Raw genomic sequence first — 21,561 nt, 5'->3', positions numbered from 1 at the left:
TATCCACTGTGAGCCAAGATTGTACTGGATGTTAAGGATATTTGGGTATTTCTCAACATTGAATAACTACATATTAGGAAAAGTCTCACTGTCCCCTCCACAACCCTGCACATTTTTCACAACGAACTTCATCCATTAAAGAAAAACTTTTCAGGGCCGGGCACAGTGGCTCAAGCCTGTAATCCCAGCACTTTGGGAGGCCGAAGCGGGTGGATCACGAGGTCAAGAGATCGAGACCATCCTGGTCAACATGGTGAAACCCCGTCTCTATTAAAAATACAAAAAATTAGCTGGGCATGGTGGTGCGTGCCTGTAATCCCAGCTACTCAGGAGGCTGAGGCAGGAGAATTGCCTGAAACCAGGAGGCGGAGGTTGCGGTGAGCCGAGATCNTTTTGTAGAGATAGGGTCTCACTGTTTCCCACTCTGGTCTCAAACTCCTGAGTTCAAGCAATCTTCCTGCCTTGGTCTCTCAAAGTGCTGGGATTACAGGTGTGAGCCACTGCATCTGGTTGTCAACATTCTTAAATCTCTTTCCTTACATGCTTCCTAAACCTCTCAACCGAAACGAGGATACTCGATGTCCTATTTTCCCCAGGGCAGGCCTGGTTTATGCCCATTTCACTCGTAAAAGTGCCCAATTTGGGTAATAATTTATAAGATCCCCCTCCAATTCCTGTCCTTCTATCACTTCATCCCTTGCCCTCCTTTGAAATGAGACAAACCTCTGCCAAAGTTGTCAGCAGGAATCCTGGGCAAGAACACACCACCTTGTTTCATAGAAGACATCTCAGGTAATGTGATGAGAGCTTTTTAAACGGAGTTCATTTTTCTCATTTGTTAATATCACCACCTTAATCATCTTTTTTGCCTAAAAAAAAGGAGAAAGTGAATGAATGAACAGGTGATGGCCAGTGTCCTTTCTAGGCCTCAAAATTTAAGAGTTTATGTGAATATTTATAAATATTGATCTCAATCCAGGGTAAGCAACATTTTTGTTTTCTTTAGAAATTTCTGGTTGCCAAAATTCCAGAAATTGCTTCCTCATTCCCCTTCATTTTCTCGAGTTCTCCATTATGTAACGGGGAGCTGGAGCTTTGGGCCGAATTTCCAATTAAAGATGATTTTTACAGTCAATGAGCCACGTCAGGGAGCGATGGCACCCGGAGGCGGTATCAACTGATGCAAGTGTTCAAGCGAATCTCAACTCGTTTTTTCCGGTGACTCATTCCCTGCCCTGCTTCGGAGCGCTGCACCCTTTAACATAAACCTCGGCCGGCTGCCCGCCGCGGGCACGGAGTGTTCGCCAGTCCGCTCGGCAATTGGTCCCCGCGCCGACCTCCGCCCGTGAGCGCCGCCGCCTCCCTTCCCCGCCCAGCGTCCCTCCCCCATTGGCCCCGCGCGTCGCCTGCCCTCCGCACCAGTCGCTGACAGCCGCGGCGCCGCGAGCTTCTCCTCGCCTAACGACAGAGACAGGTAAACACCGGGGGTGGAGGGGACGCGGGCGGGGGCAGAGGCTGCTGAGGCCGAGTGAGGACCCCGGGCCTCGGGTCCCAGGTGCGAGGGCGCCCGACCGGACAGGGTCCGGATCCCGGTAAGGAGGGGCCAGGGACTGCCCCGAGGGCACGTGATGGGTCTCGGGCCTGCCCCAGGGCTCAGGTGGGGCGGCTTGGCTTCGCTTTTCGGGTTAGGAACGCTCCCTTCACTCCGCATGGGGGCTGGGGGAGCTGGCGGAGCCCCTGGAGGGAGGTCGGTGGCGCGCCGGGTATCGCAGCGCCCCCTGCACCCCGCCGTGGGTCCCGCCCAGCGACAAGGGAACTCCGGGAGGGCCGCCAGCGGGCTCTGGGGGGCGAGGTGGGGGCCCTGGGGGCCGCGTGGCCCGGTCCCTGCGCGTCGGTCGCCCCTCAGAGGCCGGGGTCCGGACCCAGGACGCCGCTCGGCAAGGCCCGGCGCTTTCCCAATACCCAGAGGGTGCCTGTGGGGATGGGGAAGCGGACGCCCGCCGGGGGAGTTATGGAGCGCCTCAGGGCCTACCGCCGCAGCCGCCTCACTCCTCCCGGGAGGCGGCCCCGCCCTTCATCTTCGCGGCCGGAGCTTCTCTGAGGGAGGCCGCAGCCGAGCGGCCGTCGCCACCGCTTGAGAAAGGGGCCCACGCGGGCGGGCGGGGGCGGGGCCTCGGGCCTCGGTGGGGGCGGGGTCCCGGGAGGCCCCGCCCTCTGTTCGCGACCGGCAGGGAGAGAGGAGCTGCGGGTCTGCCTCCGGGCCCCAGGTGCGACGGCGACCCCCGCTTGGCCTGTCACACTCCTCCCCGTCCCCTAGAGGAAGAACACTGGCCATGGGGGGCTCCAATGAACAACCAGTCTCGGATGACGACCCTTGGGTCACCGGGCTTCGCACCTGTGCGGCAGGCGCCTTCACGTTTCATTATTAAACAATGGGGAGAAATCCATGTTTATGATCCTTTTTAAGGAATTTTTTGCCCTTTTCTTTGTAGTGGCTGTAGGAAATCAATTTTTTTTTTACCTCGTAATTCCACCACTGTCACATCCATCCTCGCCATCGCAAAACCACAGCTCCGTTTTTGTTTCCTAGCCTCCAGATTCTCACACAACACAGTGCAATTTCACTGCTGTAATGATGAGGATCTTCATGACCACGTTATTTTCTTGTTCTTAGAGCATCACGGTTTAATTAGCAGTTCCCCATATGTAGAACATTTGAGATGTTTCCCGTTTCCTTAGGAAAAACTCCTGGTAGAATAGGATTGAGGATTTTTACAAATATAATTATCAGAAACATAGGAACAGGAAATTGGATAGATATGTTAAACCTCTGGAAAAATCAGCAACACTCTTAGATTTGTAGGAGAAAGGAAAAAATCATCAAAGGAAAGAAGCAATTTTACCTACACAAACACTGAGAAGGTCTTACAGTGAAAAAGAGCTAACCAGAAAGGGGAAAGGCAGGCAGAGAGGTAGGGTGTCATTTGTATGTTATTTGTATCTAACACAAATTTTCCATACTGAAAGAAAAATACTAAGATTATAACAGATAAATAATGAAATGATGAGTCATTTACACAATAAAATGCAAATTAGAGCATGTTGGGGTTATCATTTTACATTTATTAAACTAACCAAAATGAGTAATAGTAACAGCAACCCTTGCTGGAAGGTTGCCCAAAACTTGGCATTTTCAAGTGTCCGGGAAGTGGCAACTCTTTGGGGTCAGAAAGATGGTTCTGCAGTCAATTTTGTGACTTTGGACAGGCTACTTAATTTCCTGATCCTCCTTTTGTCCATTAATAGAATGGAGGAAATGATACCTACTTCCTGCATCTGTTACAAAGATTAACCAACTATGTAAAACTCACCCTTGATATATATGCATTATTGGGGGCATTTCGAGCCAGTACAACCCTTTTGTAAAGCAATCCGGTGATACATTAAGAAATTGGAAGCTGTGACCCAGAAACCCCACTCCTGAGAATTCACCTGCAATGGAAGAACCAAACAAACAAAAAAGCAGGCACATATTCCTAGCAGAATGATCTAAAATTAGAACCAACTGGCCAACAGCCTAAATGTATAACAGCAGGGCAGTAGCTAAGAAAATTATGACACATTAACTGAAATGAACATTATATAACCATCAAAACTCATGATTGTGGAGTCTGTGATACGTGGGGGGAAACTGGTAAGTAAAAAAGTGGGTTACTAAACTGCACCTGCTTACTCTAACATGAATGCATATGTGAAAAATATGAAAGGAAAGGCACAGAAAATGGACATTTTAATTGAAATTGTAGGTGATCTTAATTTTCTTTTGGTGGATACATTATATATTGTTCTCACTAAATAAAGACATTTAAAAAATAGTTCACAGGTTTTAATTTTTTTTTTTTTTTTTTTTTTTTTTTTTTTTTTTTTTTTTTTTGAGACAGAGTCTCACTCTGTCGCCAGGCTGGTGTGCAGTGGCGTTTGAGATGGAGTTTCACTCTGTCACCAGGCTGGAATGCAGCGGCGAGATCTCAGCTCACCATAACCTCCGTCTCTCGGGTTTAAGGAATTCCCCTGCCTCAGCCTCCCAAGTAGCTGGGACTATAGGCACGTGCCACCATGCCCAGCTAATTTTTGTATTTTTAGTAGAGACGGTGTTTCACAATGTTGGCCAGGATGGTTTTAATCTCCTGACCTCATGATCCACCTGCTTCAACCTCCCAAAGTGCTGGGATTACAGGTGTGACCCCCCACGGCTGGCCCACAGGTTTTAATTTTTTAAATGAAATGGACCACAGTTTTCTGTGTGTGAGAGAAAGGAGAACTTGTTATATTTGCTACTTAGAATAAAAGATTTTTAACCAATCTTGTTTCCTTTTTCTAATTTTTTTTAGTTCATTAGTAATTTAGTAATTTGTATATTGGGGGGTTTTTTGCTGTTGTTTTGTTGTTGTTGTTGTTGTTGTTGTTTGTTTGTTTTGAGACAGAGTTTCGCTTTTGTTGCCCAGGCTGGAGTGCAATGGCGTGATCTCGGCTCACTGCAACCTCCACCTCACAGGTTCAAGCGATTCTCCTGCCTCAACCTCCTGAGTAGACGGGATTACAGGCATGTACCACCATGCCCAGCTAATTTTGTATTTTTAGTAGAGATGGGATTTCTCCATGTTGGTCAGGTGTATATTGGGTTTTTTTTAAGAATCAGTTCTTAGATTCATTTATCAATTCTAGTTTGTTGTTTTTAAGGACTCCTGAAACTTTTTCAAAACTGAACAATTTCAGCCATGTCTAAGCTTTCTGTCTTCTTGGAGGAACAAATCCAGTTTAGCTGAGCCACAACAGATTGTACATATCCTGCAGAACCTCTGTGGCCTTATGACAGTTGAAAGTTACCAACTGTCACAGAAAATGAGGGTCAGGAAAGGCTGTGATCACAGGCCCTTGATCCAGAGGCCACTTGGGTTCATCTATGGAACTCACACCTCACTGTATCATCATTTCTTGTAAAATCACCTTGATTTTGCAGGGAAATGGCCACAGATTTTTAGAATTATGCTGAATTATATAAGGGAGCAGCCATTTAAAAAATAATGTAATTAAACAACAACAGTAACATAATAGATATTTCTGCACCACATTGACACTGAACATGGCTCTCAACCAACTAGCCAAACCAAGGTGAAAGATTCTCTAAACTTTAGTTTTAACTTACCTTGTCCATTCTCCCTTTTCAGATCTTATTTCTTCTTCCAAGGCAACTATATCCGCTGTGAACTGCTGCGTATTAAACATTCAAAACATGTCGGTATCTAACCCAGTGATGACTACAGCATTATAGAATAACTCCTAAGTGAATAGTGTGTGCAGCAATTCTCACAGTGGGGAGAATTTTTTTTTCTCGCAATGTGTTAACCTGTCCTTTTTCTCCAACTATATTCTACTTAAACTGTTACAGTATTGTGTGATCTCTTTAAGGGAGGTAACCCTTTAATGAAAAGCATTATAAATGTTAAAGATTAGACCCCTGAGGGCCTAGCACTGAATGAAGCCTGATCATGGGTGCCAGTTCCCTGAGAAGCTTTTATAGATTGCAAATCCCATTGCTAAGCACTCTGCGGCTGGCTTGGGTTGGGTTCCAGCAATGTTGTTTTTCAAAATCTCTTTCGGATAATTTTGATGATGGACCAGGTTGGGGACCCTTTGCTCTATTCATTTTGTGACTTCTGGGTGCCAGTGAAAAACTCCTATCCCCAATATTTGTGCAACATTTTGTACAGCTTACATCAAGTTCTTTATGGACCTCAAAAGATTAAAATATAACAAGAGAATTTACTTAGCTCAGAAAAGACAAGGGACATTATGGGTTGAAGGTTGGGGGCTGTTTGACATTTGCCACTTCCCAATGTAACTAATTAAGCTTCAAGTTGTAATATGTTATATGGGCTGGAAGGCTTTGGTGTCTATATTTGGATCTCAGCTCCAACACCTTGGGCTGTTAAAACCTTGGAATAAGTTCTTACCAGCTCTGACTCTCATTCCCCATCTATAAATGGAAATAAGATGAATAACTTATTGGAGTTATTCATGGGAGTAACTTATGGATCTTTTTGTACCCTCTCTCTGGTTCCATTGTTTTGCCTTTCTGCTTATGCACCAATGCCATGTGATCTTACTGTTAACTCTTAACACCTGGCAGGTCAAATACACCCTGGATTATCTTCTTATTAAAAATTTTCTCCAGTCATTTGAGTTTTGAGTATCATTTCATTATATCTTTTAAAATTCCTTTTGAATCCTTTTTCAAATTTATTTGTTTTTTAATTTGACAGACAAGATTATATGTATTTATTGTGTACAAAATTAGAAGAGAGATTTTCCTCTAAGATCTGAAACAAGACAAGTACACTCACACTCACCAGTTCTATTCAACATATAGTACTGGAAGTCCTAGCCAGGACAGTGAGACAAGAGAAAGAAATAAAGAGCATCCAAATTTGAAAGGAAAAAGTTAAATTGTTCCTATTTGGAAATGATTTTATACTTAAAAAACCCTAAAGACTCAACTGGAAAACCATCAGAACTAATAAATTCAGTAAAGTTGCAGGGTACTAAATTAGCATATAAAAATCAGTAGTGTTTCTATATGCCAACAGTAAATTCTCTGGAAAGAAACAAAAAGTCCCATTTACAATAGCTACAAAATAAAATATTTCAGAATAGATTTAGCCAAGATGGTGAAAGATCTCTATGCTGAAAACTATAAAACACTGATGAAAGAAATTGAAGAAGACACAAATAGCCTGTACTCATGGAGGAATAATTAATATTGTTAAAATGTCCATACTATCTAAAGTGATCTACAGATTCAGTAGAATTCCTATCAGAATACCAATGACATTCTCAGAGAAATAGAAAAACAATCCTAAAATTTGGTGAAGGTGGCAACCTTGTCTCATTGCAGATCTAAGGAAAAGCTCTCAATTTTTCACCATTAAGTATGATGTTAGCTGCAACTTTGTCATATATGGCCTTTATTGTGTCAAGGTACAATCCTTCTATACCTAATTCATTGAGAGTTTTTATTATGCAAGAATGTTGAATTTTGTCAAATGCTTTTTCTGCATCTGTTGAAATGATTTTATGGTTATTGTCTTATTCTGTTAATGTGATATATCACTCTTACTGATTTGTGTATGTTGAACCATCCTTGCATCCCTGGATGGATCCCGTTTTATCATGGTAAATTATCTTTTTAATGAGCTGTTGAATTTGCTATGCGAGAATTTTGTTAAGAATGTTTTCACCTAGGTTCATCAGGGATATTGGCCTATACTGTCGTTTTCTTGTGTGTGTGTGTTTTGTTTGTTTGTTTGTTTGATTGTTTTTGAGATGGAGTCTCGCTCGTCACCAGGCTGGAATGCAGTGGCGCAATCTCAACTCACTGCAAACTCTGATTCCCAGGTTCAAGCAATTCTTCTGCCTCAGCCTCCTGAGTAGCTGGGATTATAGGCACACACCACCACACCCGACTAATATTTGTATTTTTAGTAGAGACGAGATTTCACCATGTTTACCAGTATGGTTTCTTGCGATTTTTTGTGGGACTTTGAGATCTGGGTAATGTTGGTTCCTCCTATTAATTTCTGGTTGTATACCATCGTGCTCAGAAAAGAAACTTGATATGATTTCAGTCTAATTAAGTTGGTTAAGACTTGTTTTATGGCCTAACATATGATCTATCCTGGAGAATGCTCCATGTGCTGTGTAGAGGAATGTGTACTCTGCAGTTGTTGGATGGAATGTCCTGTATTTGTCTGTTTACGTCCATTTGGTGTAAGTGAAGTGTAAGTCTGATGCTTCCTTATTTATTTTCTTTTTAATTCACCTGTCCAAAAAATCTAAGCGATCCAAAGCAAACAGGGGGTTGTAAAATTACCTTTGAATTCTGACTGAAATTATGTTTACTTTATGGATTATTTACTGATAACTTGGTATTTTTCAATATTGGCTCCCCAAGCAGAAAATGTTGTATGTCTTTCTCTTTTTCTAGTCTTCTTTTATGTCTTAGTAAAATTTTGTAGCTTTCCTACTACTTATTTTCAGGTTAAATCCTAGATATTTTCAATTTTTACTGCCATTATGAATGAATGTTTTTCCCCATGAAACCTTTAATTACTGCTGAATTAAGGACTCACTGAGTTTTTATTTGTTCATTTAAAAAACTACCACACTATTAAACTCACTTATTTGTTCTAAGACATTTTTTGAGATTTTCCTGAATTTTCCAGATAAAAGAATTATACCTAGATGAATGTATAGAATAACCTAATCAAATAAAAGTAATAGATTGTTTACCACATTAATGAGAATGCTTTTCCTCTTAAAATTATGATATTGTGTGCTTTTGTGTTCGTGACAACAATTCTTTATGATGGAAAGAGACTATCCTTCCGGTTCTATAGAAACATTTTAAAAATAACTTAAATTTTTTAAAATTTAGGAATGAATATTGATTTTCATTGAAAACTTTTCAATATCTGGAGAAAATCTTTTTTCTTCCTAACCTATTAATAGATTCCTGATTTTCAGCCATTCTTGTATTCCTAAAATAATCCATATGGGTCACAATGTATTCTTCTTTAACTAAACTGTTAAAATAAGCTGGGTGCTATTTTTTTGGATTCTGGCACCTGTGTGAGAGGAGGCTCCCATGGCAGGAGCTAGTATGCCCACCTGCATACTAGCATTTGAATCTTGGCCCTTTATCCCATTGGCTCTAAACACATCTCAGGCGAAGATGCCCAAATATTTATCTCTACTGAGTTCCAGATTTCCATAACAATTGCCTAAACTGATACTGCCACTTGAACTCTCATAGATGTGGCAAAGTTTATATGTCCAAATGGAAACTCTTGGTTTTCTTTCCCAAGCATGGCCCTCCACCAATTTGTCCTATTTCAGTAGATAGCATCACCACTATCTCCCTGGTTATGGAGGCCCCAGACCTGGGCAACTCTCACTCCTCCATCCACTCAACCAGCAAGTCTTATTGGCTCTTTCTGTAAAATATGTCTCATTTATTCACAGCGTGCCAGCTGCACGGACTCCATCCCATGCCACACCACCATCTTCCTGCAGTAATTTCTTAACTGGTCTCTCCATTTCCTTTCTTGCCCCACTAAATTTTCTTCTATTTAAGAAAAAATATTTTCTAGACATAAGGTTTCACCATGTTGCTCAGGCTGGTCTCAAACTCCTGGGCTCAAGCAGTCCTCCTGCTTAAACTTCCCAAAGTGCTGGGATTACAGGCGTGAGCTGAGCTTTTAAAAAAAAAACAATTCCATGATGTTACTGTCCTACTAAGACCCTTTACTGGCTCCGCACTGCTTTCAGAAGAAGATAGAAATTTCTCTCTGTGGCCCATGAGGCCCTCCTGATATGACCCTCACCACCTCCCTAGTCTCAGCAGTCCCCCTGCTGCTGTATCATGGGGCTCCTCAGATTTGATCTTCTTTTTGGTCTTTAAGCCCACCAAGCTAAATATCTTATTCACAACTGTCCTCATCCCCTAGCACAATTCTTGACCCTTAGAATTCTGACACTTAAAATATGTGTTAAGCTAATCAATAAATTATTGTGCCAGGCATATATTGGGGGTCACCTATATATTGTGGGTCACCTATGTATAGGTGTGGTTCACACCTATAAACCCAGCACTTTGGGGGGATGAGGCATGCAGATTGGTTGAACCCAGGAGTTCAAGACCAGCCTGGACAACATGGAAAGACCCCATCATTACTAAAAATACAAAAAAATAGCCAGGCATGGTAGTACATACCTATGGTCCCAGCTACTTGGAAGGATCACTTGAGCCTGTTGCTGGGAAGTTGCAGAGAGCCGAGATCATGCCACCACACCCTGGCCTGGGTGGCAGAGTGAGACCCCGTCTCAAAAAAAAAAGTTACAGTACTATAAACATATTATAGTGTGTAATTTTTGACAGCTTTTTTCTCCATTTCTTCTATGGTTTTTGGTCAATTATAGTCTTCAATTTTTTTTTTAAGATGACACATACTGCCTGGGCATGGTGGCTCACACCTGTAATCTCAGCATTTTGGGAGGCCAAGGCAGCAAGATCGCTTGAGCCCAGAAGTTTGAGATGAGCCTGGGCAACATAGCAAGACCCCATCTCTACCAGAAAAGAAACAACAACAACAAAAAGAAACTGGCACATACTTGTTATTCCACAAATATTTGTTAAATACATTAATTCTCAAGTTGATTTTTATAATTTACATTTTAACAGGAAGACAATCCATCTCAGAGATATTTTTATTCATTAAGGATAGTTGTATATAGTAATTTATTATTATTTTAAAACATTCTCTAAGGCTACTTCCTCTTATAGAGATATGTTTTCTCAATATAGAGATATGTTTTCTAGTGATGTGTGTGTTACATTTTCAAATAACTCTGAATTTTATTTAGAAATTCCATATTTTTCTGGGTTTTATTTATTCTACTTTCATCTCTACTATTAATTTATAACTCTGGCAATTTTGCCGTTTTCTGTTTTTTTCTCTTTCTGAGTTGAATAATCATTTACTTTATTTCACCTTTTCCATTCAGTCATATTATCCATGTTCCTCTGATAGCCATGTAGGTTCCAAATCCTCACATTTTTCAGCTTTCTTAAAAAAATTTTTTTTTTTGCTATTCTGATACACATGTTATATCATTTTCGTTTCATTTTTATCATATTCTTAATGATTTTGATTATATTTTTCTATCCTTTTGGGTTTCTCTCTTAGATGAATTATCAGTTTCTTTTGGCCATTTGTTTGTGTTGGAATTACTGTCTCTTAATGCTCTGTAAGAATTCCTTGCAAGTTCTAGAATCCTCTGTTGGTTTTAACTACTACAAGTCCCTTTTACCATTGTGTACTCTTTCTATTAACTTTGTCCAGAGTCAGCTTTATTGTGTTGAACAAGAATCTTTAAATTTTTTTTTTACTTTTAAGTTCAAGGGTATAAGTGCAGGTTTGTTACATGGGTAAACTCATGTTATGGGGGTTTGTTGTACAGATTATTTCATCACCCAGGTACTAAGCCTAGTACACATTAGTTGTTTTTCCTGATCCTCTCCCTCTACCACCCTCTGATAGGCCCTAATATGTGTTGTCCCTCTCCACATGTCCATGTGTTCTCATCATTAACTCCGACTTACAAATGAGAACATGCAGTATTTGGTTTTCTCTTCCTGTGTTAGTTTGCTAAGGATAATGGCTTCCAGTTCCATCCACATCCCTGCAAAGAACATGATCTCACTCTCTTTTGGGGTTGCATAGTATTCAATGGTGTCTATATACCACATTTTCATTATTCAGTCTATCATTGATGGGCATTTAGGTCTTTGCTGCTGTGAATAGTGTTGCAATGAAAATACATGTGCATGTGTCTTTGTAACAGAATGATTTATATTCCTTTGGGTATATACCTAGTAATGAGATTGCTGGGTCACATGGTATTTCTGTCTTTAGGTCTTTGAAGATGTAATCAAATGCATCAATTATTTGCCTTATGGTTTGTGCTTTTTGTTTGAAAAGTTCTTCCCCCATTCCTCGTCCAGGTCACAAAGACATTTGCCAATATTTTCCTCTTCTAGCACCATACTTGTACCTTTCACATGTAAGTCTTGGATCCATCTAAAGTTAACTTTTGCATGTAGTTAGGGATCCAGTTTTCTTTTTCTTGTTTCCCAGAAGCATGAAACCTTCATCCTTTATTTATTTGTGATGCCCGCATCAGCACACATCAAGTCCATGCTAAAGTGTATCTACATGAGTTTCTCTCTCACCTTGCTCCTCTGTGTCCTTTGGTCTCCCCATCTTTACCGTCCAGTCTTCATCACTGTGGTTTTTTAGTGATTTCATGTCTGCTTTGGCAGATTCCCTCCTCTTTGCACTTTTTTTTAAGGTTGACCTTGTTATTCATGGGCATTTTCTTCCCCATATGAGTTTATTGAACTTCCCAAAAAATCCACCTGGAATTTTAACTGGCATTTTATTGAAATTACCAGTTCATTTGAGGATAATGGACATCTTTATAATACTGAGTTATCACAATCAAGACCATGAAATGCCTCTCCATTTTTTTCAGATTATCTTCTATGTTCTTTGTATTAGAGTTATAATTTTTCACCCATTGGAAGTCTTTTCTTAGTTATTTCCTAGCCACTTTACAGTTTGGTTGTTACTGTGAATATCTATATTTTCTTCTGGTCAGTTATTGCTAGTGTAGAGAAATGCTGTTGATTTTTGTAAGCTGACCTTCTGTCCCACAGCCTTGCATGCTAGTGTTGGTTCTCACGTTACCCCTGTTGATTCTGTTGGATTTTCTGTGTGCATGGTCACACTAATTGCAAATACTGTCAGCTAGAGCTCTTTTCTTGCCATTCTTACACCTGTTACTTCTTTGCATATGGCCTTGGACAGCATCTTGAGTCCCATGACAGTGGACATCCCTGTCATGTTTCTGAGCGTATTCTTAGTATTATTCTTAATAATAAACAAGTGTTGACCACTACCATATACTTAATAGAATATCTTGAAATATGCCAGAGGACTAGACTGCTACCTGACTGCTGACAGAGAGTATCTTAGATGAATAGGTCCCCAGACATGCCAGTGTCCTCTCTCACCATCCATCTCCACTTCAAAGTTGTCTGGCCCCACCCACCTTCTGTGCCTGGCTCTCCTCTGTGCTTCCCTCACTATGCCATGTTCTTGCCTGTTCAGGTGTCTCTAAGAGCTCATAGATCATTGACTCTTACAGTTTTAAATGAGACATGTTCAAAGCCCAACTCAGTGTCATTCCCTGCAGTCTCCTCGTCCTCCCAGCTTGCCCATTTCAGGGATTTGCTGATAGATCCAGCCAGCCAGAGTCTACTGCAGTAGCTGGCACATGAAATGCATATGTATTTAACTGAATTGAAAATGTTAGCTGGCCATCGTAGAAAATAGTATTTATTTTTATTTTTATTTGTTTTGTTCTTTTTTTATTTTTTGTTTTTCTTTTTATTGAAAATAGTATTTTGTAAATTTATAAATATTATTCTCTTTGTACATCCATTACAAATATTTAATGTTTAGTTTGATTATTCCTTATGCTTTATAAGGAAATGTGTTTTCCCACTCATTCATTTTCTAGCATTTATTTTGCATGTCTGTGGGTCAAGTGCTATGTCCAGGGACACTGCTGTGAGCAAAACCAACCCCCCCACCAAAGGAGCCTGCACACCAGTGGAGAACATGAACAATAAGCACACAATAAATGACATAATATCTAAAGTAGCTGTAACTGCTTCAGAGAATAATGAAGCCAGGAAAGGGAATGGGCTCGGGGGTGCTATTTTAGATAGAGTGATGGGAAGAGCCCCCCTGAGCAGACTTTAGCCACATAAGTAGCTGGAGGAAGAGCCTTCTAGGACCAGGGAATAGCAAGTGCAACAGCCCTGAGACAGGATGTGCTTGTCAGGTTTGAGGAGTGGTGGGAGGCCTGAACCAGGTCACATGGGGCCCAGCCAGCATGGCCATGACTTTGTGTTTTATCCAGAGTACAAAGGAGCCTCACTGAGGGACAAGGGAAGTAGACAATGTGTCCTGCAACACTCAGTGGGGGCCAGGAGAGGAGCAGGGAGGCTGGTTGGGAGGCCGTTGAAGGAATCCGGTGAAAAGTGATAGAAGCGCCAACTAAGATGGTCCTGTTGGAAAATGTGAGAAGCCGAGGTGCTTTGGGTTGATGTTCAGGGTAGAGCTGCTGGGATTTGCTGATAGATCCAAAGTATGCTGTGAGAGAGAAAATTCAGTCACTCTAGAGCATTGGCTGGATTTGTCTCATGGGAGTGAATGGAGGAGGTGCTGACATAAAAGCCCTTTAGACTGAAAGTTACTTATTGAGGAGATGGTCCCCTAGTTTGATTTCCTGGGGGGTGTGAGTAGCAGGGAGGCCAAGAGCTGGGCCCCACGAGATCATGGGGACTGATCAGGGAAGCAGGCCTGCAAAGAGCCTGCTCTTCAGAGCCCCACCTAAAAGGGCCTCTAAAAACCTTAACTGGCATGACCTGAGTACTTTAACTCCACTTGTAACTTTCAAATATGTTTTGATTTACTTAATGACCACCAAGATAAAACTTTCCATTTCAGAAACATAAACAGGATGTTTATTTATTTATTTCATATTTTTTCTAATATTATCCAATTTAGTCATTATTTCTGAAGGAAATGAAAATAATTTTCTAATTTTTAAAAAATTTGCAACTAATTGGATGATAGTTAAAGGTATGGGCTTTCTGAGTTCACAAACATGTTCCAAAATTGACAACAGTGATGGTTGCACATTTCATTAAATGTACTAAAAACTGTTGAACTGTACGTTATGTGGTGAATTATATGGTATGTGAATTATATCTCAAAAAGCTAGACATTGTTTTTTTAAAAAAATAAAAACTAAAAAAAGAAAGAGAGGAGAAAAAATTTGCAGATAATCCCAGCACTGGCACAAGACTAATCTCAGGGTTACAGTGTATGCCATTTTAGGTTTTATGGCACACAGTGATGATCTGGAGCCTAGGATTTGACCTAGGGTACAGCAGGTACTGTTTAGCAATCATTTTACTATTGTCGTAGGTCTCTGCTCTTTGAGCTAAATACCCAGCGTAAATGAGCTCTTTAATCTGAAAAAAGATTTTTAATGAGATGAATGTACATTCTCCAAAGGATCATAAATTGTCATTCTGGATGTTTGATTTGTTGTTTTGGTACAAAAATTAGAAGAAAATAAATCACTCACAAAATATTAAATGAACTAAAGCTCATTCATCGAGTCAGTGACTGCCTGTCTTGTGAACACAGCCCACTTACCCCTTTCTGAGCAGCCCCATCCACCTGTCTAGAGAGAGAGATGAACTTTCAAGTAGACTCCCAAAAGCCTGGATGTTTCACTTCTAGTAGACTTGTACTGAGAATTCCTTTGAGGAAATTCTTCTTGGCATTCTATGCTGAGGGGATATTAATTCTTTCACATCACAAATATCTATTTTGTCTTGCTCTGTCCAGGCACTGCTCTAGCCAGGCACTGCTCTAGCCCCCGAGGGTACAGCAGTGAACAAGAGATGCTTGTTCCCTGCTTACATTCCTGCAGAGGAGAGAAGACATTGAAATGATTATTTAGAAAGATATGTAATTACTGTGTTGCCACACCCCCTTGGAGTCTTCCTAACTAGACATTACACTCACAAGACTTCCACAGGCTACACTATAGGCTTTGCTCAGCCTCAGGTTCCTTAGAAGGGGACGCACCAGGTTCCTCGTGGTGTTCCACACATCAGCCAAGGACTTGTCTTCACTCCCAACCCCCTCAAGTGACTGCTCAGGTACAAGGAATGATCCATATTGGTAGGTAAAGTGTTACTCTTGGCATACGAGCCCCATCCCCAACAGGAGCCGATATGCCCTGTAACAGCCTGATGGGCACAGCTTCAAGAGCCCTCACCAGGACGTGCCTAGTTCCTGCTTTAGAGCAGGAAGAATCACGGCCCTAAGGAACTCTCCCAAAAGTTTATGGTTCTTCACAGTCCATGTGCAGCTTACTAATCAGAAGCATTTTTTTCTTATAAATAACATTGCTGGCATTCCACCTTTATCAAGTTTCCAGGAACAGAGCCAGCAATTAACTTAGGGTCAGACTTGTTCTTAGAGCAGGAGAAAGGGTTGTGTTCAGCCTTTTCTGACCATTGTTTTTGTCCTAAGTGCTTCAGAAAAGTACAGGGTGGGAAGAGTGTTTATACTGAGCAGCTGATGCCATTGCTGTGCACTGATTCATTATGCAGCAAACATTTGGTAGTTTCAGCATAAATATGGGACTCTGATGTTCTCTTCATTTTGCAGAACAGTCATCATGGCGAACCTTGGCTACTGGATGCTGGTTCTCTTTGTGGCCACATGGAGTGACCTGGGCCTCTGCAAGAAGCGCCCGAAACCTGGAGGATGGAATACTGGGGGCAGCCGATACCCAGGCCAGGGCAGCCCTGGAGGCAACCGCTACCCACCCCAGGGTGGTGGCTGGGGGCAGCCTCATGGTGGTGGCTGGGGGCAACCCCATGGTGGCGGCTGGGGACAGCCCCATGGTGGCAGCTGGGGACAGCCTCATGGTGGTGGCTGGGGTCAAGGAGGTGGCACCCACAATCAATGGAACAAGCCCAGTAAGCCAAAAACCAGCATGAAGCACGTGGCTGGTGCTGCAGCGGCTGGGGCAGTGGTGGGGGGCCTTGGTGGCTACATGCTGGGAAGTGCCATGAGCAGACCCCTCATACATTTTGGCAATGACTATGAGGACCGTTACTATCGTGAAAACATGTACCGTTACCCCAACCAAGTATACTACAGGCCCGTGGATCAGTACAGCAACCAGAACAACTTTGTGCATGACTGCGTCAATATCACGATCAAGCAGCACACGGTCACCACCACCACCAAAGGGGAGAACTTCACTGAGACCGATGTTAAGATGATGGAGCGCGTGGTTGAGCAGATGTGTATCACTCAGTACGAGAGGGAATCCCAGGCCTATTACCAGAGAGGATCGAGCATGGTCCTCTTCTCCTCCCCACCTGTGATCCTCCTGATCTCTTTCCTCATCTTCCTGATAGTGGGATGAGGAAGGTCATCCTGTTTTCACCATCTTTCTAATCTTTTTCCAGGTTGAGGGAGGGGGTATCCACCTGCAGCCCTTTTAATGGTGGTGTCTCATTCTTGCTTCTTTGTCCCTGATAGCCTAATCAATACCCCTGGCACTCATGGGCACTGGAAAATCTAGAGCAGACCTGAGATGCTATTTAGTCAAACCCCCTTTGATTGAGTTCATCATGGGCCTTTGCTAATACCGGGCCAATAAAGATATAACAGGAATAATCATTGGTTAATCTGGATGTATTTTTGGACTTAGTGCAACAGGTTGGGGCTAAAACAAATCTCAGAACAGTCTCAAATACCTTTGCCTGGATACCTCTGGCTCCTTCAGTGGCTAGAGCTCAGTATACTAATGCCCTATCTTAGCAGAGATTTCATAGCTATTTAGAGATATTTTCCCTTTTAAGAAAACTTGACAACATTTCTGCCAAGTTTGTTAGGAGGCTGCATGACACTCTTTCAAAAAAATCCTAGAAATTCTTAGCTCTCGGGATGCAGGCTCAGCCCGCTGGAGCATGAGCTCTGTGTCTGCACAGAAATGGGGCGATGCTTTGCCTTTCACAGTACAGGCTACACAGCAGCTGTGCATCAAGAGTAAATATCGGCACAACACTAAACCTCTGGCTAGAGGACATATTCACAGTGAACATAAGTGTAGCATATATGAAAGGCTCCTGGGACTGAAAAATCTAATGTTTGGGAATGGTGCCCTTGTAGCAACCTCCCATTTTAGATGTTTAAAGAACCTACATGTGGCATTCCTTTCTTTAAACTAGATAATTAAGGCAGTGGAAAAGTCAGTTACCTTCTAGACACTGAAGGCAAACCTCCTTTGTCCATTTACCTGGAAACCAGAATGATTTTGACATAGCATAGAGCTGCAGTTGTGAAAGCAGCATCATCATAGAGGATGATGTCATGAAGAAAATGGTCCATGTACAAAGAAAATAACTGCTTGTATTTCTTTATCTCTGTCTCATAATTGTCAAAAACCAGAATTAGGTCAAGTTCATAGTTTCTGTAATTGGCTTTTGAATCAAAGAATAGGGAGACAATCTAAAAAATATCTTAGGTTGGAGATGACAGAAATATGATTGATTTGAAGTGGAAAAAGAAATTCTGTTAACGTTAATTAAGGTAAAATTATTCCCTGAGTTGTTTGATACTGTCACCTAGCAGATATGTATTACTCTTCTGCAATGTTATTGGCTTGCACTTTGTGAGTATTTGATGTAAAAATATATATATATATAAAATATAGCATAGGACAGACTTAGGAATTTTGTTAAGAGCAGTTAACATCTGAAGTGTCTAATGCATTAACTTTTTGTAAGGTACTAAATACTTAATATGTGGGAAACCCTTTTGCGTGGTCCTTAGGCTTACAATGTGCACCGAACCATTTTATATAAGAATTCAAAGTGGACACCATTAACAGGTCTTTGAAACATGCATGTACATTTTCTATATTTGTAACTTTGCATGTTCTTGTTTTGGTGTATAAAAAATTTATAAATGTTTAATATCTGACTGAAATTAAACAAGAGCGAAGATGAGCGCCACCTCCGGTGTCTGCCGTCGTATTTCCTGGTGCTTGCACTGTGCTGGGGACAGTTTTGGGGGTTAACCTGAGCCAGGTGGTGCTTTCAGTCCTCCCTCTTCAAGTGATGGTTGATGGTTCATGCATCTGCCCCTGTTCCTGCCCTCGTCCTCACTTCCCAGTCACCCACCAGTTCAGCTCTGCTGCCTTTGCATTTTCTCCACAAGTATCGAAATGGACTGAGCACCAGGAAAACAGCAAAGGCACTATTGCAGCAGGAGGAACAGTCTGGGAGCTTTTATCAGTCCTGGTTTAGATATAGATTTTCTTGGCAGGGCGCAGTGGCTCACCCCTGTAATCCCAGCACTTTGAAAGACCAAGGCGGGCGAATCACAAGGTCAGGAGATTGAGACCATCCTGGCCAACATGGTGAAACCCCGTCTCTACTAAAACAAAAAAATTAGGTGGGTATGGTAGCACATGCCTGTGGTCTCAGCTACTCAAGAGGCCGAGGCAAGGGAATCACTTGGACCCTAGAGGTGGAGGTTGCAGTGAGCCGAGATTGCGCCATTGCACTCCAGCCTGGGCGATAGAGCAAGACTCTGTCTCAAAAAAAAAAAGGAAAGAAATAGATTTTCTTAATTAAAATGAAAATTAAGCTCTAAAATACTGTTGACCTTGAACAACACAGGCATTAGAGGCACTGACTCCCTGCACAGACAAAATTCTGCATAGAATTTTTTTTTTGAGATGGAGTCTTGCTCTGTCGCCCAGGTTGGAGTGCAGTGGCACAATCTCGGCTCACTACAACCTCCACCCCCTGGATTCAAGTGATTCTTCTACCTCAGCCTCACAAGTAGTTGGGACTACAAGCACCTGCCGCCATGCCCAGCTAATTTTTGTATTTTTAGTAGAGACGGGGTTTCACCATGTTGCCAGGCTAGTCTTGAACTCAGCCTGAGGTGATCCACTTGCCTCAGCCTCCCGAAGTGCTAGGATTACAGGCGTGAGCCACCAAGCCCAGCCTGCATAGAACTTTTAACTCTCCCAAAACTTCATTGCTAATAGACTAATTGCCTGCTGTTGGCCGGAAGCAGTACCAATAACATAAACAGTTAACATATTTTGTATCTCATATATATTATATACGTATTCTTACAATAAAGTAAGCTAGAGAAAATGTTATTAAAATCATGAGGAGGGAAAAGTGCATTTATTATTCACTGACTGGAAGCGGACCATCATAAAGGTCTTCATCATGATCTTCACATTGAAGAAGGCTGAGGGGGAAGGGGAGAAGACAGTCTTGCTGTCTGGTAGGTGGCAGAGGCAAAAGAAAATCTGTGTCTCATGGACTCAATTCCCACCCGTGGTGTTCAAGGGTCATGTGTACCGGCTTTATACCCCCCAGTTCAGGCCCTAAAATAGTCTCAGGTCCTGTGAGCCCTAGTGACACACTCTCCTCAGATTCAACACCTTTGGTCTGAAAAGCGACTTTGATTTCTCATAATATTTCAACTCATCCTCTCCCTGTTCAGTGCATCAACTCTATGGTGCTCTTGGTTATCCTTGGCAGAAGTTTTCTTCTGCAACTAATTTGCGAAAGGTAGGGGATAATCAGAAGTGACAGTAGTTGAAATCACAATGTCAATATCTTAGCAAATGCCTGTGTTGTAAATGGGGGAGTGCCCCTGGTAGGGTCTTCAAGGCTCACTCCAGCCTGGCTAGGGAAACTCTACAGGGAGAGGCACTTGAAATTACAGAATTTATTGTACTCACAGGTCCTAGAGAGGGAGGCATGCCTTGCCAAACAGGGAGCCAGATTGGTGGAGCTCCCAGGAAGTGGGTGCAACTCAGCATGTACAAGAGAGAGAGAGAACCCCTGGGCAAGTGCCTTTACTGGGAGCCAGGGTGGAGGACACAAGCCCAAGGTGTAGGATGTGTTTGAATGTCACGAGGTCACAGGGGAGGACAAGAAGTGGAACTTGTGGCAGGGTCCAGCCTTACCACACTAGCACCTGGTTACCTACGCAGGGTGCCCACTGCCTGTTTGTAGGATGTCAAGGCATCAGGAAAATATGAAGTTTTTAAAAGTTTACAACGCAATGCCAATCTCCTGCCGTGATCAGAGGATCAGCTTTGTATTGAAGACGGAAAGATACCGATCAACTCCTTGAAACCTCATCACCCAGAAAACTACTAAAGCAGAATGACAAATACAAATTCTCAGCCAGGCACGGTTGCCCATGCCTGTAATCCCAGCACTTTGGGAGGCCAAGGAAGGCAGATCATTTGAGGTCAGGAGTTCAGGACCAGCCTGGCCAACATGGTGGCCATCTCTACTAAAAACATAAAAAATTAGCTGGACGTGGTGGTACACAGTAGTTCCAGCTACTTGGGAAGCTGAGGCATGAGAATGGGTTGATTCACTAACCTGGGCAACATAGTGAGACCTCATCACTATTAAAAAAAAAAAAAAAAAAAAAAAAAGTATTGGCCGGGCACGGTGGCTCATGCCTGTAATCCCAGTACTTTGGGAGGGCAAGGAGGATGAATCACCTGAGGTCAGGAGTTCAAGACCAGCCTGGCCAACATAATGAAATCCCTGTCTCTACTAAAAATACAAAAACTTAGCTTGGCATGATGGCAGGCGCCTGTAATCCCAGCTACTTGGGAGGCTGAGGCAGGAGAATCGCCTGAACCTGGGAGGCAGAGGTTGCAGTAAGCCAAGATCATGCCATTGCACTCCAGCCTGGGCAACAAGGGCAAAACTCCGTCTCAAAAATAAACTTTTTATTATCTGCCTATAATAATTTCTCAAAAATAGTCCACTGAGGAGACTTAAAGTGTTTGGACCAGAGTGAATAATATCCACCTGTATCTTTCCCAGACCTCATGTTTTCTTTTTGTTATTTTAAACTCACGTGAGTTACGCCAAAGTAATTTTCACTAAAAAAGAAAAGAAAAAAAATTTAAAATGACCAGCATAAGTGTAACTGAGTTCAATCCCCCAGAAAGAGTTCTTTGGAGAACAGCCAGGCACTGCCTTTGTTTTTCTTCCTCCCCATCTGGGCTAAGACCAAAGAAGTCTGGGTCTGTACAGCTTCCCACTCTGAGGGGAGCCTTAATCCCGGTCAGAACGTGAGCTTTTCCAGGCTCAAGGCCTGATCTAAGCATTCTGTGCTTCATTTTCACCCAAGAAAGGTGACTTTTTCCCAGCTAAGGAACTCCTCCCCTAGGACTCAGCTCATCCTGAACTAATAGCCACGTATGTCTATC

The 21,561-nt window shown here is 42.4% G+C and overlaps 1 protein-coding gene across 1 annotated transcript; it reads left to right on the top strand.

Annotated features, from left to right (window-relative positions):
- The first annotated feature begins 818 nt into the window (after positions 1-818).
- LOC108301007 (prion protein) lies at positions 819-18,304 on the top strand. Its single transcript, XM_017524036.1, has 2 exons — positions 819-1,474; positions 15,942-18,304. The coding sequence occupies exon 2, from the start codon at positions 15,952-15,954 to the stop codon at positions 16,708-16,710; it is 759 nt and encodes a 252-aa protein (XP_017379525.1). The 5' UTR covers positions 819-1,474; positions 15,942-15,951; the 3' UTR covers positions 16,711-18,304.
- Positions 18,305-21,561: the final 3,257 nt, after the last annotated feature.

Source organism: Cebus imitator, unplaced genomic scaffold, assembly GCF_001604975.1.
Source record: "Cebus imitator isolate Cc_AM_T3 unplaced genomic scaffold, Cebus_imitator-1.0 Scaffold31, whole genome shotgun sequence".
Classification (NCBI taxonomy): domain Eukaryota; kingdom Metazoa; phylum Chordata; class Mammalia; order Primates; family Cebidae; genus Cebus; species Cebus imitator.
Note: the sequence above shows the minus strand (reverse complement) of the source record. Positions and strands in the feature narration are given on the sequence as shown.